This window comes from Tamandua tetradactyla, chromosome 11 (assembly GCF_023851605.1).
Source record: "Tamandua tetradactyla isolate mTamTet1 chromosome 11, mTamTet1.pri, whole genome shotgun sequence".
Lineage (NCBI taxonomy): Eukaryota > Metazoa > Chordata > Mammalia > Pilosa > Myrmecophagidae > Tamandua > Tamandua tetradactyla.
The window spans coordinates 89,722,028-89,739,928 of NC_135337.1; the positions used below are offsets into that span (position 1 = coordinate 89,722,028).

Sequence of the window (17,901 nt, forward strand, 5' to 3'; positions counted from 1 at the left end):
CTGCAACCTTGTCTCCTTAGCAGCTAAAAATGTTGAGACAACTCCTTACTCAGGAGCCACTCCTCCCCAAGAAATGCCATCTCTGGATCCCTGGATCTCTGCTCTCTTCCCAGAAGGAGACACCGAAGAGAGACACAAAACTTAATTTAATAGAAATTTTGTTTGTAGTTTTACATTCTGTGAGAGCTGAGCTGGAACCCGCTGCCCCGCCCAGAAGTGGCCCAGTGCTAGTAGCAGAGGAAAAGGGGAAAGGGTTGGGGGGACGGTCTTAGGAGCCCCAAATTTCCTCAGTGCTGGAGGGCCTGGGGATGTCACACTCTTTCTCCTGCTACAGGGAGGGGAGCAGATGGAATCTCAGACCTGGCACTTCTCCACACATGCCCACCCCCTCCCCCCAGGCTGGAGGGAAATGAAAGGATAGAGGAAGAGGACATAGGAAGGAAAAGATGTCAATCAAAAAAGATGAAAGCCAAAGGGTGGGGGCTGATGTAGAGAGCATCAAAAACAAGGCATGGTAAAAAAAAAAAAAAAAAAAAAAAAAAGGTTGGGGGGAGGTGGCAGGGAGGGAACAAAATAAACAAAACAACAACAACAAAAAATAAACCACACCCCAAATCCAAACCCGCCTGGAAAAAAATGAGAAGTTCTCCAGTCTCATAGAGACATTATTTGGAGCGGCCAGCTGTGGCGGGCACGCTCAGGCCTCAGTCCAGCCCCGGAGGCGGGCGGCGTGGCCTCTACAGCTCGTCCTTGGTCTGGCCAGCGGCAGCATCTTCCTCCTCTTCTTCTTTGTCCTCTTCCTCCTCCTCCTCCTCCTCCTCTTTGTCCTCCTCTTCCTCCTTGTCCTCCGCTTCCTCCTCCTCTTTGTGTTTCTTCTCCTCCTCCTCCTCCTTTAGCCTCTGTTCCTCGTCCTGCTTGTCCTTCATGAGCTTTTCTGCAGCCTGTGGGGGACAGAGCCTTTGCCTCAGTGCCCAGGCCCCACTCGCCAGCCCTGCGTCTGCTCCCTCAAACCTGGGTAGGGGGAGCCCGATCCTACCTTCGTGACACCCCACGTCTCGTTGCCGAACTCCTCGGCGTACGCCTCATCGTTGGTGATAAGGAAGTTATCAAAGATGGTGCCAGACTTGACCTGGGGGTGAATGGAGTGAGGAGTGGGTTACCCAAGACGGCCCTGGCCTTGGGAAAACTCCCACCCGCGGTGCTCCTGTAACCACTAGATGCCGCCGCATCTCTGCAGCAGTCAAGAAGCACCTCATGGACCAAGCAGCACAGCTAAAGTTGCAGTTAAAAAATGGGGGCTGCGAGACCCACAAGGGGTGGGTTCCAATCCAGCTCTGCCCCTTCCCGCCTGTATGGCCTTAGGCTGGCGACTTCAAATTTCTGCCACTGCTAGCAAAGCAAAGTTTTCTAACAGGGCTGCTTGACCACCCCCGAGATTGGTGGAGGGAATGACAGGTACTCAGGGAGAGCCCTGGCACTCAATAAGTGCCTTTAGGACTGTAAAGGTTCAGGAAGGGCCTCACAGCAACAGGGCTCTCAAAGCATTTTCCAGTCGGGCCTGCCTGGGTCTGAATCCTACCCTGTCCCTTCCCTCGCAGGTGACCTGAGGTGCCCCCAGGATCCTCCTCCCACTCTGGGTCGCACCTGCCACAGGTCCAGGCCCAGCACAGCGAAGCTGTCGTAGGAGTAGATGTTGGCGTCAGGGGAGTACTCAGGGTTGTCGATCTCTGGGTGGATCCACTTGCCTTTGTAATCTGGGTTGTCGATCTGTCGGGGCTTCCACTCGCCCTGGGGAAGAAGAGAATGGCATGGTGAACAGAGGCCGGTGCCCTCCCCACCCTGTACCCCAGCCCTTACTTGGAACCCAAGCTCACCTTGTACTCAGGGTTCTGAATCACTGGCGGTTCCCACTCTCCATCCATCTCTTCGTCCCAGTCCTCAGGCTTCTTTGCATCAGGGTCGGGGATGTGCTCAGGCTTATCCCAATCCTAGGGGGGGAGAGTCGGGGAACCACGAGGACATCAGAGTGAGCCCACATGTCCACCACCCCTTTCACAGTGGTGGTCCCTGTCCAGGCACCAACCTCGGGCTTGGAGTCTGTGGGGTCATCAATCTTGGCCCGCTCATCCCAGTCATCTGGCTTGGCGGCATCGGGATCTTTAATCTTCTTGGGGGGCAGGAAATCCCAGTCCTCCTCCAGGGAGCCCGACTCCACCTGGCTGTTGTCGATCTTTACCTCGTACGTGTTGTCGGGCCGCACGATGAGTGTGTACAGGTGTGTGAACTCATCATCCTGAGGAGGGTGGGAGGTGAGCAGTCCCGCCCTCCCGGATTCCTGCCCTTCCCCCCACCAACCCCCACCCCACCCCTCAGACACACCTTGCAACGGATGTCCTTGTTGATCAGCACGTTCTTGCCCTTGTAGTTGAAAATGACATGAACCTTCTTGGTGCCGGGACCACAGATGTCGGGTCCTAGGTGGGAAGCAGGTGTGGTCAGAAGCCAGAAGCTGCCCACCACTGCAAGCCCTCAATTCCTCTTTACGAAAAGGAAACTTGTTTCTTAAAAATGCAGCGGTCTAGGGCGGGCCGCGGTGGCTCAGCGGGCAAAGTGCTTGCCTGCTATGCCGGAGGACCTCGGTTCGATTCCCGGCCCCAGCCCATGTAACAAAAACGGAGAAACAGAATACAATAAAACAAGAAAATGTTTAAAAATGTTTCCCTTTCTTCCTTCCTTCCTTCCTTCTCTCTGTCTTTCCTTTAAAAAAAAAAAAAAAAAAATGCAGCGGTCTAAAAATTCCTGTAACCAAGTATCTACACTTATAAAACCAAGAGAAAAGCACATGGGATCACACCTGTCTGCAAACCAGCAATGAAAATTTTAAAGTTGCTGTACTATAACTCCCCCCTCGGCAACCCTTCTAAAAGTTTGATTTTTTAAACTCGTTCTGTGCTGTCAGAACCACCTCTCACTACCTAAGGAAACCGTTGGGTCTCAGTCTCCCTTTGACGAAGGGGATAGATGTCAAGCACCAGAGCGGGCCCCTCACCGAACATGATGTTGTACTCCGAGTCGCCATGCATGTCCGTCTGGTCCAGACTGTCAGGAAACAACTTCACGTAACCGCCACCGCAGTCAATGTTCTGCTCGTGCTTCACAGTAAACTGCACCACCAGTGTCTGGGCCTTGTTACTGAAGGGCTCGAACCGAGTGGACAGGGCATAAAAGCGGGCATCCTGACTGGTCTGCAGCCCTGGTAAAACACAGCGATGGGGTCATGCCTTAGCCCCTACCCCAAAAACCCTATGCCCCGAGGACAACTGACCCCAACCCTCACTCCTTCCCTCTGTCCTGTTTCTGGGGATGCCTGAGCTCTGTGAGGCAACCAGCTTTCATTAGGCAGCCCCCCCCATTGGATTCGGGGATCTATCCGCCAGCTCTTACCTTTATCTTTCTCCTGGTCGCCGTAGAACTTGCCAGAACTGAGAACGAATTTGCCAAAATCCGATTTGTGTTTGGATTCGATCCAGCGGTCCTTCCACCCATCTGGGGGGGTGCAGAGGAGCAAGTCAAGGGAACCGTGCTAAGCCACCCCACCCCCACTCCCAATAGTTGAGCGAGACCAAGAACTGGTTTCGGGTCCTCCTCCGATCCCGCCCTCCACTCAACCTCTAGGTTTGACACCTCAGGTAACTTAACGCGATTCTGGGGCGAAACCCGGCTGTGGGAGGCCGCTGCGACCTCCACGCTCCCCAGAGAGGCAGGAGGAGGGACCGCCCGCGGCTCCGGTCCCCGGGGGCCACCGTGTTGGCCCTCTCAGAGATAATTACAGGCGACAGCGCAGATCCGGAGGCTGGGGGACGGGGGGGGGGGGGGACCCTGCCGCGTCGTCGGGGCGGCCTCGGGCGGGACCAGGCGTTACCTGCGTCCAGAAACTGCTCCTTGAAGTAGACGGTAGGCTCGGCTGCGGCCAGGCCGAGGAGGCCGAGCAGCAACGGGACCGATAGCAGCATGGCGAGCCGAGGGGGCGGCGGCGGCGGCGGCGGCGGCGCACAGTCCCTTTAAGTAGCACGTCCGGCAGCCGTTCTGCAGCGGGGACGGACGCCGCGGCCGGCCGCCGGCTTTTATACCCGCCCGCCCCTCAAGCCAACCTGGTCCGGACCCCCGTGCCTTCTCATTGGTCCGTGCCCACGGACGTCTCTTTTCATTGGACCCTTGTCGGCCCAGCAGGTTCGGCTGTGCCTCGGAACGAAGGGTTCCCAGATGGCCGATTTCTATTGGCCGCGCTACCGGCCAATGAAGGCCCACCACGCGTTGCGGGGGACGCCCACCGGTGGGGTGGGGGCCGCGAGCCCGCCGGGCCGGGTCATGTGACCAACCCTCTTCCCCGCGCCGCCGTAACTCTCGCGCGTTTCTTGTTCTCTGGCGTTTAAAGAGCCTGCGCGGGGAGCAGTGTTACCTCACCTCCTGCCTCGGCCCCTGCCTCGCTCCTTACCCAGCCTCGCTGCCCGGAGAGGTTGTCGCAGCTTCCTAGCAACATTCCGCCCTGCGTTTGGGGAAGCCCACCCTGAAGCTTTTTCTATGTTCTCCACCCTGCCCCGTTCCCACATGGAGCAGAGGGCGGCAGGCAGAGCTCAGGTGCTGAGGTCCTGGGGCTCCCCTGCGCCCCGGTGCCGAGGAGACAGCCATGCCGTTCAGCAGGGACGGTGTCCGCGCCCTCTTCCTCGCCCGCCCAGGCGCCCTGGTACATGTCACCTCGCCCGCCCATGCCTGCTACTGCGTGCCCTGGGGCATGTCACCTAGCCCCTCTGAAGTGACAGGAACTCCTGAGAGACCGGGAAGGACGCCCTGGCCAGCTACTGCCCAGCAGAAATGCTTTAAAAGCCTTTAGAGAGGTCTTGGAACTGAAAGGAGGAAGCCCAGAAAGCTGGAAGATGTGGCTTGAGGCTCCGAGGGTGGGTGGGTGGGGTCTCTTTACTCCCCACTCAGCTTGTCAATGAAAGGGGTCGCTGTCTTGTGGTTTCCCACAAACGGCCTGGCTTTTGCAATTAAACGGCTAAGGGCAGGAGGGTAGGGGGTTCCGTTGGGGAAGAAAAGAAATAAACAGATGGTGGGGAAGATAAGGTCCAAGGGAGGTGCGTAGGACCCATGGGTCTAAAGTCTTCCCAGGAAGCTAGGGACACAGGACTGACACCAATTCCCTGCCCCCAGGCTGCATGGAGGAGGAAGGCAGGAGGGCTAGGGGTTTTCCAAGCTCTGAAGCAAACTGGCTCAGGAACTGGGAAGGTGGAAGCGGACTGGGGAAAGGGGGGAATTCTGGGAAAAGGGCAAAGGGGGTGCTTACCCTCTAGTGGTGGGGACCCTGGAAGGGGAGGAATGAGGAGCCTTGGAGAAGTTGGGGTCCTGCCCCTACCCCCGGGGCAGTATCCACCATTACCTAACCTGAACCCCCCCTCCAGAGAAAGCAGAAATCCAGGTGACCATACCAGGCCTGCCACTGATCCCCACCCCGCCCCCTTCTCTCCTGTTCTCGGTGTCCTGGGCAGAAAATGGGCTGTCATTCATCTCACTGTCCCTTGTCTCCTGCAACACCTGCTGCAGAGCAGACTTAAAAAAATACTTCCTGCATGAAGAAAGGAGGGGTGGCTGCATCAAAGAAACACTAGAAGAATTACTGTAGGAATTAAATAAACCCAAACCAAGAAAGTGCTTCAAAGCTGAAGTGAAAGGGACATTGGGGGACGTCTCTTGAATTTGTCTTAAGACCTCACTGTAGCCTTTAGAGGCAGATAGAACCCAGATTGGGGGATGTTTGTAACCTCACTTTATAGATTCAAACAATAATTGCAATGGTTAAATGAGCCAGTGCATCCTATAAGCACATGGCTCAGATGAGTGCTGCATTCTATAAGCACACGGCTGAGAAAAGTGCCTGACACACAATGTCCACAGTCCACTGGTATTAGCAATTACTGCATACTTGTGTGAGAATAGTTCATGTAACTCTGACAACAACCAAGGCTCATATAGTCTCAATCTTGGCAAGAAAATCAAGGCACAGAGAGAGTAAGCGATTTGGGCTAAGTGACATAAATGGCAGATCTCAGATTAGAATTTATATGCACTGCCTAATACAGTTGCCATCAACCACAGGCGACTTCTGGCCATTTGAAATGTGGCTGGTTCCAACTGAGATGAGCTGTCAGTGTAAAATAATCTTCAGATTTCAAAGACTTGGTATAAGGATGTGAAAGTTTTTTCACTATATAAACTTCATTGTTTCATTTTGAAATAATTCCAAATTTACAGGACAGTCACAAAAATAATACAAAACCCCTATGTATGGCCAACATATTGCCCCCTACGCAGATACCCAGATCTTACTATTAACATTTTGCCCTATTTACCACATCATTCTATCATCTATATACCTATCTGTCACCTGTCTGTCTATTCATCTATTTTCTAAACATTTGAGAGTAAATTGTATACATCATATTCCCTGAATATTTAATATTTCCATGTATCTTTTCTTTCATTGTCCCTTTCATCTCTTGTTTTTCTTTCTTTTTAATACTGTGGAAACATGTATACATCATGAACTTCCCCATCTCACCCACTCCCACATGTACAATTTAGTGGGACTAATCACATTCCTAATGTGTGGAAGATATTCTTAATTTCTACATTGAAAAGATAATTTGGACATGGTAGGTCATGTAAAATGTTAAAAATGATTTCACCAGTTTCCTTTTTAAAGCTTCTACTAGAAAACTTGAAATTACATTTGTGTCTCGCTTTATATTTCCGTAGGACAACACTCATCTAGAACCTTATCTGAGGTTGATTCTTGGAGCGGTGGGATGGGGGAGTCTGGAGTGTTCATAATTTCTGGCCCCATCTCACCAACTCACTGCTGAACCTTAGGCAACTGGTACAGAGCACCCTGAGCCTCAGTTTTCTCATCTGTGAAATGGGGATTATATCACTGTTCACACTATAGAGATTTGTAGAGACCTGAAATAAACTCGAAGCATTTAGAATTGCATTGGAACTCGGGATGTAGTTCAGAGGTTAACTGCTACTAACTTGATATTAGACTTGTACCTCCCCTTTCTATAAATGGGGCCAGTACCTACCCAGCCTGCCCTTGAAAATTTAAAAGAAATCGAAACCAGCAGCGTGATCACCTCTCCAGCCCACCTCCCACGGCCCTCCCCAGTGCAAAAAATAATTCCAGAAGGGCACAGGGCACGAGGCCTCCGCAGGGTGAAGTCCAAGGTCAAGCAGCCCGTTGGAGGCACGGCTGATTGACATCTCGAACTAAAGCTGTGCTTCTGACCTTGAGGGCAAGAAATTGACCTGCCTAGTCAACCAGACATCACTATCCGTACTAGGGCGGAGGCGGGGACGGAGTCTCTTCCACCCTTTTGACTATAGTGTGCCACACTCAAGATGACGGCACCCGAGCCTCGCCCTACTTCCACGCCACACTCAAGATGGCGGCACAGCACCCCCCCCCCCCCTCGCGCCGGTTCCGGTTCCGGTGGCTCTGGTGCGCCCCGGCCACGCCGAGTGCCCTGGGAGCAGCCATGGCGGATGGTCCCGTGGCGGAGCAGCTGCTGCGGCGGCTGGAGGCCGCGGATGGCGGCGTGGACAGTGCGGAGCTGGCGCGTGAGCTGGGCTTGGAGCACCAGGCCGTGGTGGGCGCCGTGAAGAGCTTGCAGGCGCTGGGTGAGGTGGGTCGGGCCCGTAATGTCGGTCCTCAGCGCGTTTGCACCTGCCGTGCCCTTGCCAGGAGGGGCCAAGCCTTCAGGTCAGACCTCTCGGAGCTGGTTAGGTCCATTTGTATCTGTGTCTACTCGGGTTTCGCAGCGGGGATCGAATGAATGAGGACACGGGCGCGTTGACCGTTCACTCATGCTACAAACGTACACTGAGGCATGGTCGGCCTCGTGGGTGGGAGGGCGATACGACGGTGGACTAGGAAGTCGCGGTTTCTGCCCTCACGGAGGTTTCGGTCTAATCGGGAGATCCCTACGTGACCAGAGTGACGGGGAAGGCACAGGGAACCCAGAGATGACAACTTTGGGGGTTGGAGAAGACTTCTGGAAGGAGGTGGCAGCTGAGTCGGGTCTGTGCATTGAGGAGAACAGAAGTGCCCGTGGCACTTCAGGGGCTAATGTGTCGGGGAGAGCTGCGGAGTCAGAATTTGCAAGGCCTTGCAGGCCTTTATCTCATAGGGGCACTGGGGAGACTCATGGTTAGATGCGTGAGTTGTCAACTCAGCTTTGGGAAGAGTTGGCAGGGTCTGTACTGGAAGCAAGAGAAGGGATGCACAGGCTATCACATCCCGAAGGTAGAGGGCATACAGCTGGGATGGCAGGGGAAGCACGGATGAATTTCAGCCTTTTGACTTGTGAGAGTAGGAGGTGATGGAGGATATTAAGGGGCCTGTGGGCAGTCCTAGAAGCTGGATTCATGCCACCAGGACTCAGGAGATAGATCTGGATTGTGTATATTTTGTACTTGCATTCATTATCCCCCTTTAGTCTCAGTTTTACTTTTCTTTCAGTCTTTGCAGTAACCCCGGGATGAGAGCCCTGTTGCTATCCTCATTTTGAAGATGTGTCCACAGCCCATCCTGTTCAATAACTTGATCGGTATCACATGAAGGGACAGGCAAACCCAGATTTAAAATTAGGTATTCTGGCTGTAGAGCCTCACCAGTGTAGAAGGGTGACAGAACCTTGGGCCAAGTAAAGTTGTCATTTATGTAGGTCACAAGGGGTTAAATAGTGGTAATTTAATGTGGTCCCATCTAATGATGACAATAAATAAGGTCAACCATAGCAGTAATTAATATAATAACTTAATAACAATCAGTTTTTTCAGGCTTTATCATGTGCTAAGCACCCTACCTCATTTATCTGCATTAATTTGTTTATTCCTTGCAGAAGCCCTGAGGCAGAGCTCATTGTTCAGTCATTTACAGATGAGGGAATTTCCTCAGAGAGGTTAAGCACCTTTCCCAAGGTCACACAGCAAGTGAGGAGCCCAGCTGCGATTAGAACCCGGGGGGTCTAGGGCTTTACCCAGCCCTGCCCCTGTCCATGTGACCCCGGACCCTTCATTCTGGAGCCTTAGATTCCTGGTTTGTCACTTGGATCTTACTTGAATCAAGGACCTTACTTGATTCCCTGGGACACTGAGATGCAAATATGTAAATGTGGAGGTAAATCAGTTCACCTGAGACCTTTAAGGGTCACAGACCCTAAAGTGGTAGTAAGAATTCATCTTCTACCAGGCAACATCCTCAGTCTTTTGCCTCATTCCAGGAGGTGTAAGTTGTCATTATATCACCTTACAGAAGAGGAATGGGGTATAGCAAAGGGAAAGCCTTTCCCTGAGATCATTCAGCTGGAAAGTGGTATAGCTGGGCTGGGCTTCCAGGCAACCCATGCTTGGAACCTCGTTCCAGTGCTGCAGTGAAGGGGTGCCTGGCCCTGAACTCAGTCCCCTCCCTGTGGCCCTGTCTCCCTGCAGGTCATCGAGGCTGAGCAGCGCTCCTCCAAGCGCTGGGAGCTCACCGCTGAGGGTGAAGATATTGCCCGGGAGGGCAGTCACGAGGCCCGAGTGTTTCACAGTGTCCCTTCAGAGGGCCTAGCCCAGAGCGAGCTCATGGTAGGGAGCATGGCCTGGAGAGGTGAAGGGATGTAGTCAGGGAGCCCTTGTACCCACCTCACTGCAGCTTCTGTCCCCCAGAGACTGCCCAGCGGCAAAGTGGGCTTCAGCAAGGCCATGTCCAACAAATGGATCCGTGTGGACAAGAGCACGGCTGATGGGCCCCGGGTGTTCCGCGTGGTGAGTCCTGTGGGTGGGTGGGCAGTGGCAGGAGGTGGGCGGGCCCTGGCCTCACCATCCCTTGCGGCCCCCTCCTGACTGCAGGCGGACACCATAGAGGATGAGGTGCAGCGGCGGCTCCTGCTGGTACGGGGCGGGGAGCCTGAGAAGTTGGGTGAGAAGGAAAGGAGTGAGCTCAGGAAGAGGAAGCTCCTGACTGAAGTGTGAGTGGGCCCAGCCCTGGGGCTCTGGCGCAGCCCTGTCACAGGGCAGTGGGTGCTGTCAGTGGCTTCTCAGTGCCCTGTACACCGTGGTGATGGGGCACCTGCTAGAGACAGGTCCGTGCAGTGCCCCGAGGCTGAGCTCTGACTGGGGAGGCCTCCATCCTGCTGGAGCTGCCGCCCCTTTGAGCAGACACGGTGGGGTTGTAAAAACAGACCTGAGCCAGCTCCCCCCACCCCGTACAATCCCAGCTCTGCTGCTTTCCAGCTGCATGATCTTGGCCAAGTCACCAGCTCTCTCTGGGCTCTAGCTTCCTCATTTTGAAAATCGTCTCCTCTCCTGGGGTTGTGGGGTGATACAGAGCCTGGCACAGGGTAAAACCTAGAAACATTACCTGTTGTTATCCTTCCCGGCTGTTCTCTTAGTTTCTTAAAAGTGCCTTGAATGGCTCTGGCACACAGTAGGCTCTCAGTTTAACATTTGTTGAGTAAGTGAGCACACACAGGGAGATGGCTGGTGGTCAGAGAAGAGGATCTCGGGTGGTGACAGGGTCAGGAAAAAAATCAAGCAGAGTGACTGGGTGGGGCATTGGGGTTTGGCCTCCGATGGGAGATGGTGGCCTCTTGGAGGCATGACAGTGGCATCCTCTCCTCCTCCTTGGGCCACAGGACCCTGAAGACTTACTGGGTGAGCAAAGGCAGTGCCTTCAGCACCAGGGTGTCCAAGCAGGAGGCAGAGCTGAGTCCCGAGATGATCTCGAGGTAGGGGTGCCCCACGGGCTGGGATGGGGCTGGGGGAAGGGGGCTGAGCAGCCCTCCCCATGTCTGGGCACCCTGCGACCCTAACAGCGGCTCCTGGCGGGATCGGCCCTTCAAGCCCTACAACTTCTCGGCCCGTGGTGTCCTTCCCGACTGTGGCCACCTGCACCCCCTACTCAAGGTCCGCACCCAGTTCCGGCAGATCTTCCTGGAGATGGGGTGAGCACGGGGCTGGGGGTGGGGGCCACTCTGGCCGCTGGGGCCACGGGCAGGGCTGTCAGGCCACATGTCCCACCAGGTTCACTGAGATGCCGACTGACAACTTCATTGAGAGCTCCTTCTGGAACTTCGACGCTCTCTTCCAGCCCCAGCAGCACCCAGCACGGGACCAGCATGACACCTTCTTCCTGCGAGGTGGGTTGGGGGGACCAGGCCTGGGCACAGAGCCTTCTAGTAGTGACAGAGCCCAGGCTGAGGCCTTTTGGAGACTGCCCTACATTTAGGCCCTCGTGAGCAGGTCCTGCCAAACCCAGGTTTCCTCCCTCTGTGCCCTCCAAGCCCACACTGAGACTTCCCGAGCATACCAGGGCCTTTTCCTGGGCCGGGCCATCTTCTTTTCCTGGGGCGGCCATCACAAATCACTATACACCAGGCAACTTCAAACAACAGTAATGGATCATCGCATATTTCTGGAGGCCAGAAAGTTCAAAACCAAGGTGTCAACAGGGCTGTCCTCCTTTTGAAGGTTCTGGGGAAGGATCCTTCCTTGTTTCTTCCTGCTTCTGCTGGCTCCTGGCAATCCTTGGTGTTCCTTGGTTTGTAGGTATATCATGTCAGACTCTACCTCCAGCGTCACATGGTCTCTGTTATCCTCTGCTTATAAGAGAACCAGCAATTAGATGTCGGGCCACCTTATTCCAGTATGATCTCACCTCAGTCCTTATCTTCATTGCATCTGCAAAGACCCTATTTCCAAATGTGGATTTTTTTTGGCGGGGGGGGGTGCACAGTTCAACCCACCACACCTACCTTCTGCTAAGAATTGTCTCCCCCAAATCCTCTACGTAGCCTCCAGCATCAAACCTCTCCTCAGGCAGAACATCAGAGAGATATCCCTCTCTGCCCATGAGTTCTACAAGAGAACCTTCCCCCTAATCTCTGTCCTTAGTACCCAGCTTATTCTTGATTCCATAGTCCTTGGTTCTAACGGAAACAGAATGAATTCCTGTGCTGGAAATTCACTGAGGCAGTGCTGGGCAGGCAGGGTCAGTGGACGCCTGTCACCTGGCCAGAAGGGACAATGTCACTGTCATTGTCACAGCACACAGACTTACTAACCCCTTACTGTGCACCAGGTGTTGTCCTAATTGTTTCCTTTTTCCAAATGAAACTGAGGCTCAAGGAGAGTTACTTGTCCAGCTTATAAGTGGTGAAGCCAGAATTTGATCCCAGACTTTTCAGGCTTGCTGAGATCGTGTCCCTAAATAGGCATCTTAGGAATTTGTACACTCGTGTAATGGAGGCTCACCAGACATGTTCTGGGGTGTTTGTTAAGCCATGAATGAGACAGAAGTCCCAGTGAAGCCTGCATGCCAACGGAGGAGCACTTGTTAAATCTTGCAAGCTGTCTAGTGGGCAGATGGGGCCAAACAGTTAAGGTAAAATGGTCAAGAGAGGCTCATCAAGAAACTGATTTTTATGCATATATGTACTGAGAAATGATGACCATACACCTATGTGATGATATTAAGAATTACTGATTGCATATGTAGAATGGATTGATTTCTAATGTTGTGTTAGTTAATTTTTTTTAATTAATAAAAAAATATATATATATAAAAAAAAAAAAGAAACTGATTTTTAGAAAAATAAAAACAAACTGATGTTTAAGCAAAGACCAAAGGAGTGAGGGAGGGAACCCGGGGTTACATCCAGGCAGCAGGAACAGCATGTGTAAAGGTCCTGAGGCGGAATTATGCTTGATGCGTTCATAGGTCAGCGAGGAGGCTTGTGGGGCTAAAGGGAGAGAGTGGGGGGAGACAAGGCAGGGAGATGAGGATGCAGATCGTCCAGGGCTTAGTGGGCTGCTGGGAGGACTTGGGGTTTTCCTCTGAGTGAAGTAGAAGCCATGGAAGGTTCTAGGGAGAGGAGGAATGTGCCCTGACTCAGGTGTTCTCAGTTGCCCTCTGGCTCCATTCTCCACGTGGCAGCTGTTTGATAACCACCCTTTGACCACATACCGCTCTACCCCCACCCAGACCCAGCCGAGGCCCTCCAGCTCCCCATGGATTATGTCCAGCGGGTCAAGCGGACCCACTCGCAGGGTGGCTACGGCTCACAGGGGTAAGGCAGGCCCCAGGCCTCCGGGGTTGGTGGGGCAGTGCTTGGGCGAGAGGTAGGGTGAGGGCCTAGTGGCCACAATGTGGACTCCCTGCATTTCCCCCGGAAGGTACAAGTACACTTGGAAGCTGGACGAGGCCCGCAAGAACCTGCTGCGCACGCATACCACGTCAGCCAGTGCCCGCGCCCTCTACCGCCTGGCCCAGAAGGTGCGGCTCGGCCTGGGCAACGGGCAGGTGCTGGGGCCACCGTAGACCCCTCCTGATCTGGGCACAACCTGCCTGCCTGTCACCCCCTAGAAGCCCTTCACGCCGGCCAAGTACTTCTCCATCGACCGCGTGTTTCGGAATGAGACCTTGGATGCCACCCACCTGGCTGAGTTCCACCAGATTGAGGGCGTGGTGGCGGACCACGGCCTCACCCTAGGCCACCTCATGGGCGTCCTGCGGGAGTTCTTCACCAAGCTGGGTGAGTGGGGGGCAGGGCTGTGGTCAGGGTCATGACAGGCTGCCCCGGTCACCGCCTCATCTCCACCCACTGCCTCCCACCTCTCCCACACCAGGCATCACCCAGCTGCGCTTCAAGCCAGCCTACAACCCTTACACGGAGCCCAGCATGGAGGTGTTCAGCTACCACCAAGGTCAGGCGGGACCTGGGCCCGGGAGGAGGCCCCGGGCTGCCCCCACCCTCCAGCCCCCAGCACAGTGCCGGGCTCTGCACCACCCACATGTACCGCCCCGCCCGCCTGTCCCTCTCTGCAGGCCTGAAGAAGTGGGTAGAGGTTGGGAACTCCGGACTCTTCCGCCCTGAGATGCTGCTGCCCATGGGGCTCCCCGAGAACGTCTCAGTCATTGCCTGGGGTCTCTCCCTGGAGCGGTAAGTACCCTTGCCGGAATGTGGGGCACCTGGAGGCCTTGTTCTCAGCGTCATCTGTTTGTTCATTTATTGACAAGCTTCCCGTGGGTGCCTCTCATGTGCCTGGATCTGTGCTGTGAATGAGATAGCGGCCAGTGCCAGCTCCAAGAGCTTAGGTTCCAGTGGGGCGAGGACAATAGTCGGCAAGATAAATAAATTTAAATAAAACCTGGAGGGTGTTTGAGAGCAGCAAGGGCTGTAGAGGAAATAAAACAGAGAAGGTAGGGGGGTAGAGAGATTATGTGGTCAAGGAAGCCCTCATGAAAGAGGTGGCATCTGAGCAAAGACATGAAGGAGAGGAAGGAGTGGCCTGAGAGATGTGTGGAAGGGTATTCCAGGCAGAGTGAACAGCCCGTGCCAAGGTCCTGAGGCCGAGCCATGCATGATATTTGAGGAACAGCAAGAAAGCCCAGGTGGCTGGAGCGGAGTGAGCCAAACAGAGTGGGAGGGGATGCAGGTGGGCACTGGGCAGAGTGTGCCAGGCCTTCCAGGCTGTGGGGAGGGAAGCAGGAGCCTGGAGGGCTGTGACCTGACCTCATCTGAAACTGTCCTTTCCTCCCCGAGCCCGACAATGATCAAATATGGCATCAACAACATCCGGGAGCTGGTGGGCCACAAGGTGAACCTGCAGATGGTGTACGACAGTCCCATGTGCCGCCTGGACCGGGACACCGAGCTGCGGCCTTCTCAGCTGCAGGAGGCGGCGTGACATGGGCCATCGGCTCTCCTGCCTGTCCCTGAACCCTACAGTCCTGCCTCCACCTCCCCCTCTGGTGCCCCCCTGTATTTATGAGGCCTCTGTGAGGCCAGCCCCTTCCCCCCATCCTTTAGCATCTCATCTTTCCCTCCTGCACCAAGTGTCCCAGGAGCAGTTGTCCTTTGGTCCATCCACCCATGAGGGAGGGCTAGTGTGGAGCCCGTGGGCCAGCTACTAGCTAATAAAGTGGGCATTTGCCCTCACCTGGTGCCTGTCCTTAGGGGTGGGAGGTCCTGTCAGGTTCTCCCCAGCTCTGACCTGATGCTTAGTGGGAACAAACCTGGGTTCTGGAGCCCCAGGTGTGAGGGGCAGTGGGTTGGGGGTCTTGGATACCTGGGGTATCATTTAGGTTCTCAGGTCCTATGGTCTGGTGAGCATTTACCCATCACCTGCTGGGTGCCAGGTCCTCTTCCAGGTGAGCTGATCAGGAACCCCTTCTCTTTTGGATGTGCATTGGGGGTGGGGAGCAAGGCAGTTGTCGAGGCACCAAGAGCCAGGGTAGGGACAAGATGCTTAAAAAAAAATTCTAAAAATTTCAAGGAAGCAGAGGAGCAAAGAGATGAGTAAATAAAATAAAATACCAGAAACCTGTTACCCATATTAAACAGTGAGGGAGATTTTGCACCCCAGCTGCATGTTTTTTGTTTTGTTTTGTTTTGTTTTGGTGCGCTGTAGTGAGGGTCACATTTCATTCTTTGCCATGTAAACATCCTGATATCGCTGCACCATTCGTTGATTATTTTGTTTAGTTTTTTTCTTGGAGTGCATGGGCTGGGAATCAAACCCAGATAAGGTTGTCTTGTATTTTTTTTTACATAAATATTTTAAAGGAAATCCCAGCTGGCACACTGCTCACTGTGCGTCCTTCGGGGGCAGCATACTTTTGGAAACATGGACAGTAATCAAAGGCCACTGTCACACCCAGTAAAACTGGCAGTCACCTATGGCTGTGCAACACCGGGCAGCATGGGCCCTGCTCTTCGAGATCTCTTAGTCAGTTTTTTTTTTTTTTCAAATTGAATGATTTGACCATCAGAAAAAAATGTCAGGCAACTTATGCACTCCTGAGTACCTGTACTTGTAGGAACTTAAGACCCGGCGGTGGAAAAAACTTCCCTCAAGGAACTGACCTGAGTGGGAGGGTAGGAGGGAGACAGAAAACAGATAAATCCATAGATGTGTGGAAGGGATAAAGGCCTCCTAGAAGAATTAAGGCAGGTGACAGTGAAGATCCCACAGAATCTGCCTCCCAGGTTTGTTGACTTGAGCATTTGGCCATATTTGCTTTTGAATCTTTTACTGTTTAGATCTGATGGGTTTGTCAGCCCTGTATGCCTGTCCTATTCCCTTTTGCCTCTATCCAGCCATGGTTACCCCTCTGAAAAAATTTAAGTGCTTTTTAAAATTCACCATTTGTATATGTTGCATTAACAAGACAGGGTTTAACTTTGCATACTTTTAAAAGTTATGCAAATGGTGCACCATAAAAATCATCCTGCACCTTGGGTGTTGCTTTTTGTTTTTGTTCAGGGTGTGCCCCTGTACATGCATGCATGCGTGTACATGCTTGAAGTCTTTTGAGATTCTTCAAGTTGGAGAATCCTCAGAGTGTCAACTGATGCTGTAGGAGAAGGCACTGTTCTGTTATTAAAGCCAGACTGTTCATGGACTAGGTGTTTATTCCACGTTTGCCTTAATTTTTGCCATGTACATACTTTAATACATAATAGCTCAGACACAGTATCGTGGGGTTATTTGTTTTGCTTTTGTATTTTTTTTTTTTTAGAGCACTTGTGGGTTCACAGAAACATCATGTAAACAATGTAGGGTTCCCATATACCCCCCTTCTCACATTTTCCAGTTAACATTTTGGGAGGATGCATTTTAAAGGGTGGCTTTGCCACAAAACATTGAAAATAGCCACCTTTATTGGACTGAGTACGAAAGTACCAAGTATTTCATCCCTGAAACGCACACAACAGCCCAATGTATTATGTTTTATCAGCTCCAACAGTTCTGACTACTTGAAGTTTGATCAGATTCCACCAGTTAAGAGTACAATCCCCACAAGGCTGCCCTCATTTCAGACACCAGCCTAAAGTACCAGGGTCCCATCACCCACCTCCTCATGCTCAGTACTTTGTTAGAACAACTCAGAAATTTGGAACATGCCATAATGTTTTTTCAGGAATTTATTTTATCTATTATTATTATAATGATTAGTTTTATTAGAGTGGACACTACACAAATAAGAGATGCATATGGTAAGGTCTAGGAGGGTCTCCTATGTAAGCTTCCACATGCTCTGGAGGATAAAGGATGTGTTTACCTTCCTGGTGCATGACTAGATTATCAAGCGGAGAAGCTCACCTGTTCTTCTACCTCCAGCGTTTTTATTGGGTTGTTCAATACATAGGCATGGTGACTGAACCAACATCCCTGTGTTGAACTCAATCCCAGCCCCACCCCTCCCCAGGTCTGGCTGATAAGATGGTGGTTTGAAGCCCTAACCCCCTAATCACACGGTTGGTCTATCCAGCAGGGCTAGTCCTCCCTCCAAAACTGCACTGTGGCTGCCTCAGCCCTGCGACGTCTCCTTAGCATGAGATACCACTAGGCAGGTTAGGAGGGCCCACCATGAATAGCAAAGGCACTTCTGATCATCGCAAATGCCAAAGATTTAGGGGGTATCCTAGCCAATTTATACAATGGGTGACAAAATGGGTTTTGAGAGGGAGTAGCAGTGTCATGATCATCCCGTGGGTAAGAGCCAAAGCCCGTATTCGAACCCAAGTTCTCCAGAACGTGGGCGTAAAGATGCGTTTCGGGCAGTGTGCTGCCCGAAACAAGAGTCTGGCACGGGAAGATCCGGCAATGCGAGTGGATTCTCACTGCCTTCCACACATGGGTATCACGACAGGTGTCCATGAGGAGGAGCTTCAGCACAGCAGCCAGTGACTTCTCAGTCGACTGGAACAAAATCCCAACGCCTGACTTTGGCTCCCAACCCAGCCCCTTCCAGACTCTGCATCCGGTTCACATATGGCCTTCCCCAGACCCCTCCTA

General features: G+C 53.0%; 2 protein-coding genes across 2 annotated transcripts; one reads left to right on the forward strand and one right to left on the reverse strand.

The window, feature by feature from the left end:
* Positions 1-129: 129 nt before the first annotated feature.
* Positions 130-4,107, reverse strand: CALR (calreticulin). The gene is made up of 9 exons (XM_077121671.1): positions 3,923-4,107; positions 3,445-3,546; positions 3,050-3,253; positions 2,380-2,474; positions 2,084-2,293; positions 1,875-1,988; positions 1,645-1,788; positions 1,037-1,129; positions 130-941 (listed from the first exon to the last, which is right to left on the reverse strand). Exons 1-9 carry the CDS (start codon positions 4,011-4,013, stop codon positions 738-740), a joined length of 1,257 nt encoding a protein of 418 aa, XP_076977786.1. The 5' UTR covers positions 4,014-4,107; the 3' UTR covers positions 130-737.
* Positions 4,108-7,571: 3,464 nt separating this feature from the next.
* On the forward strand, positions 7,572-16,504 carry FARSA (phenylalanyl-tRNA synthetase subunit alpha). Its single transcript, XM_077121675.1, has 13 exons — positions 7,572-7,739; positions 9,547-9,684; positions 9,766-9,864; positions 9,949-10,067; positions 10,734-10,826; positions 10,914-11,042; positions 11,122-11,237; positions 13,082-13,166; positions 13,273-13,372; positions 13,463-13,631; positions 13,726-13,803; positions 13,925-14,039; positions 14,643-16,504. The coding sequence occupies exons 1-13, from the start codon at positions 7,593-7,595 to the stop codon at positions 14,785-14,787; spliced, it is 1,533 nt and encodes a 510-aa protein (XP_076977790.1). The 5' UTR covers positions 7,572-7,592; the 3' UTR covers positions 14,788-16,504.
* Positions 16,505-17,901: the final 1,397 nt, after the last annotated feature.

What these genes read in the sequence shown, in the direction of transcription:
- CALR (XM_077121671.1), bottom strand. Translation starts at nt 4,013, where the DNA reads ATGCTGCTATCGGTCCCGTTGCTGCTCGGCCTCCTCGGCCTGGCCGCA. An exon ending in ACAAGGACATCCGTTGCAAG is followed by an intron (nt 2,294 to 2,379) that starts GTGTGTCTGAGG and finishes CACCCTCCTCAG; the next exon opens with GATGATGAGTTCACACACCT. An exon ending in AGACGTGGGGTGTCACGAAG is followed by an intron (nt 942 to 1,036) that starts GTAGGATCGGGC and finishes TGTCCCCCACAG; the next exon opens with GCTGCAGAAAAGCTCATGAA.
- FARSA (XM_077121675.1), top strand. Translation starts at nt 7,593, where the DNA reads ATGGCGGATGGTCCCGTGGCGGAGCAGCTGCTGCGGCGGCTGGAGGCC. An exon ending in CAGATCTTCCTGGAGATGGG is followed by an intron (nt 11,043 to 11,121) that starts GTGAGCACGGGG and finishes ATGTCCCACCAG; the next exon opens with GTTCACTGAGATGCCGACTG. An exon ending in GGTGGCTACGGCTCACAGGG is followed by an intron (nt 13,167 to 13,272) that starts GTAAGGCAGGCC and finishes TTCCCCCGGAAG; the next exon opens with GTACAAGTACACTTGGAAGC.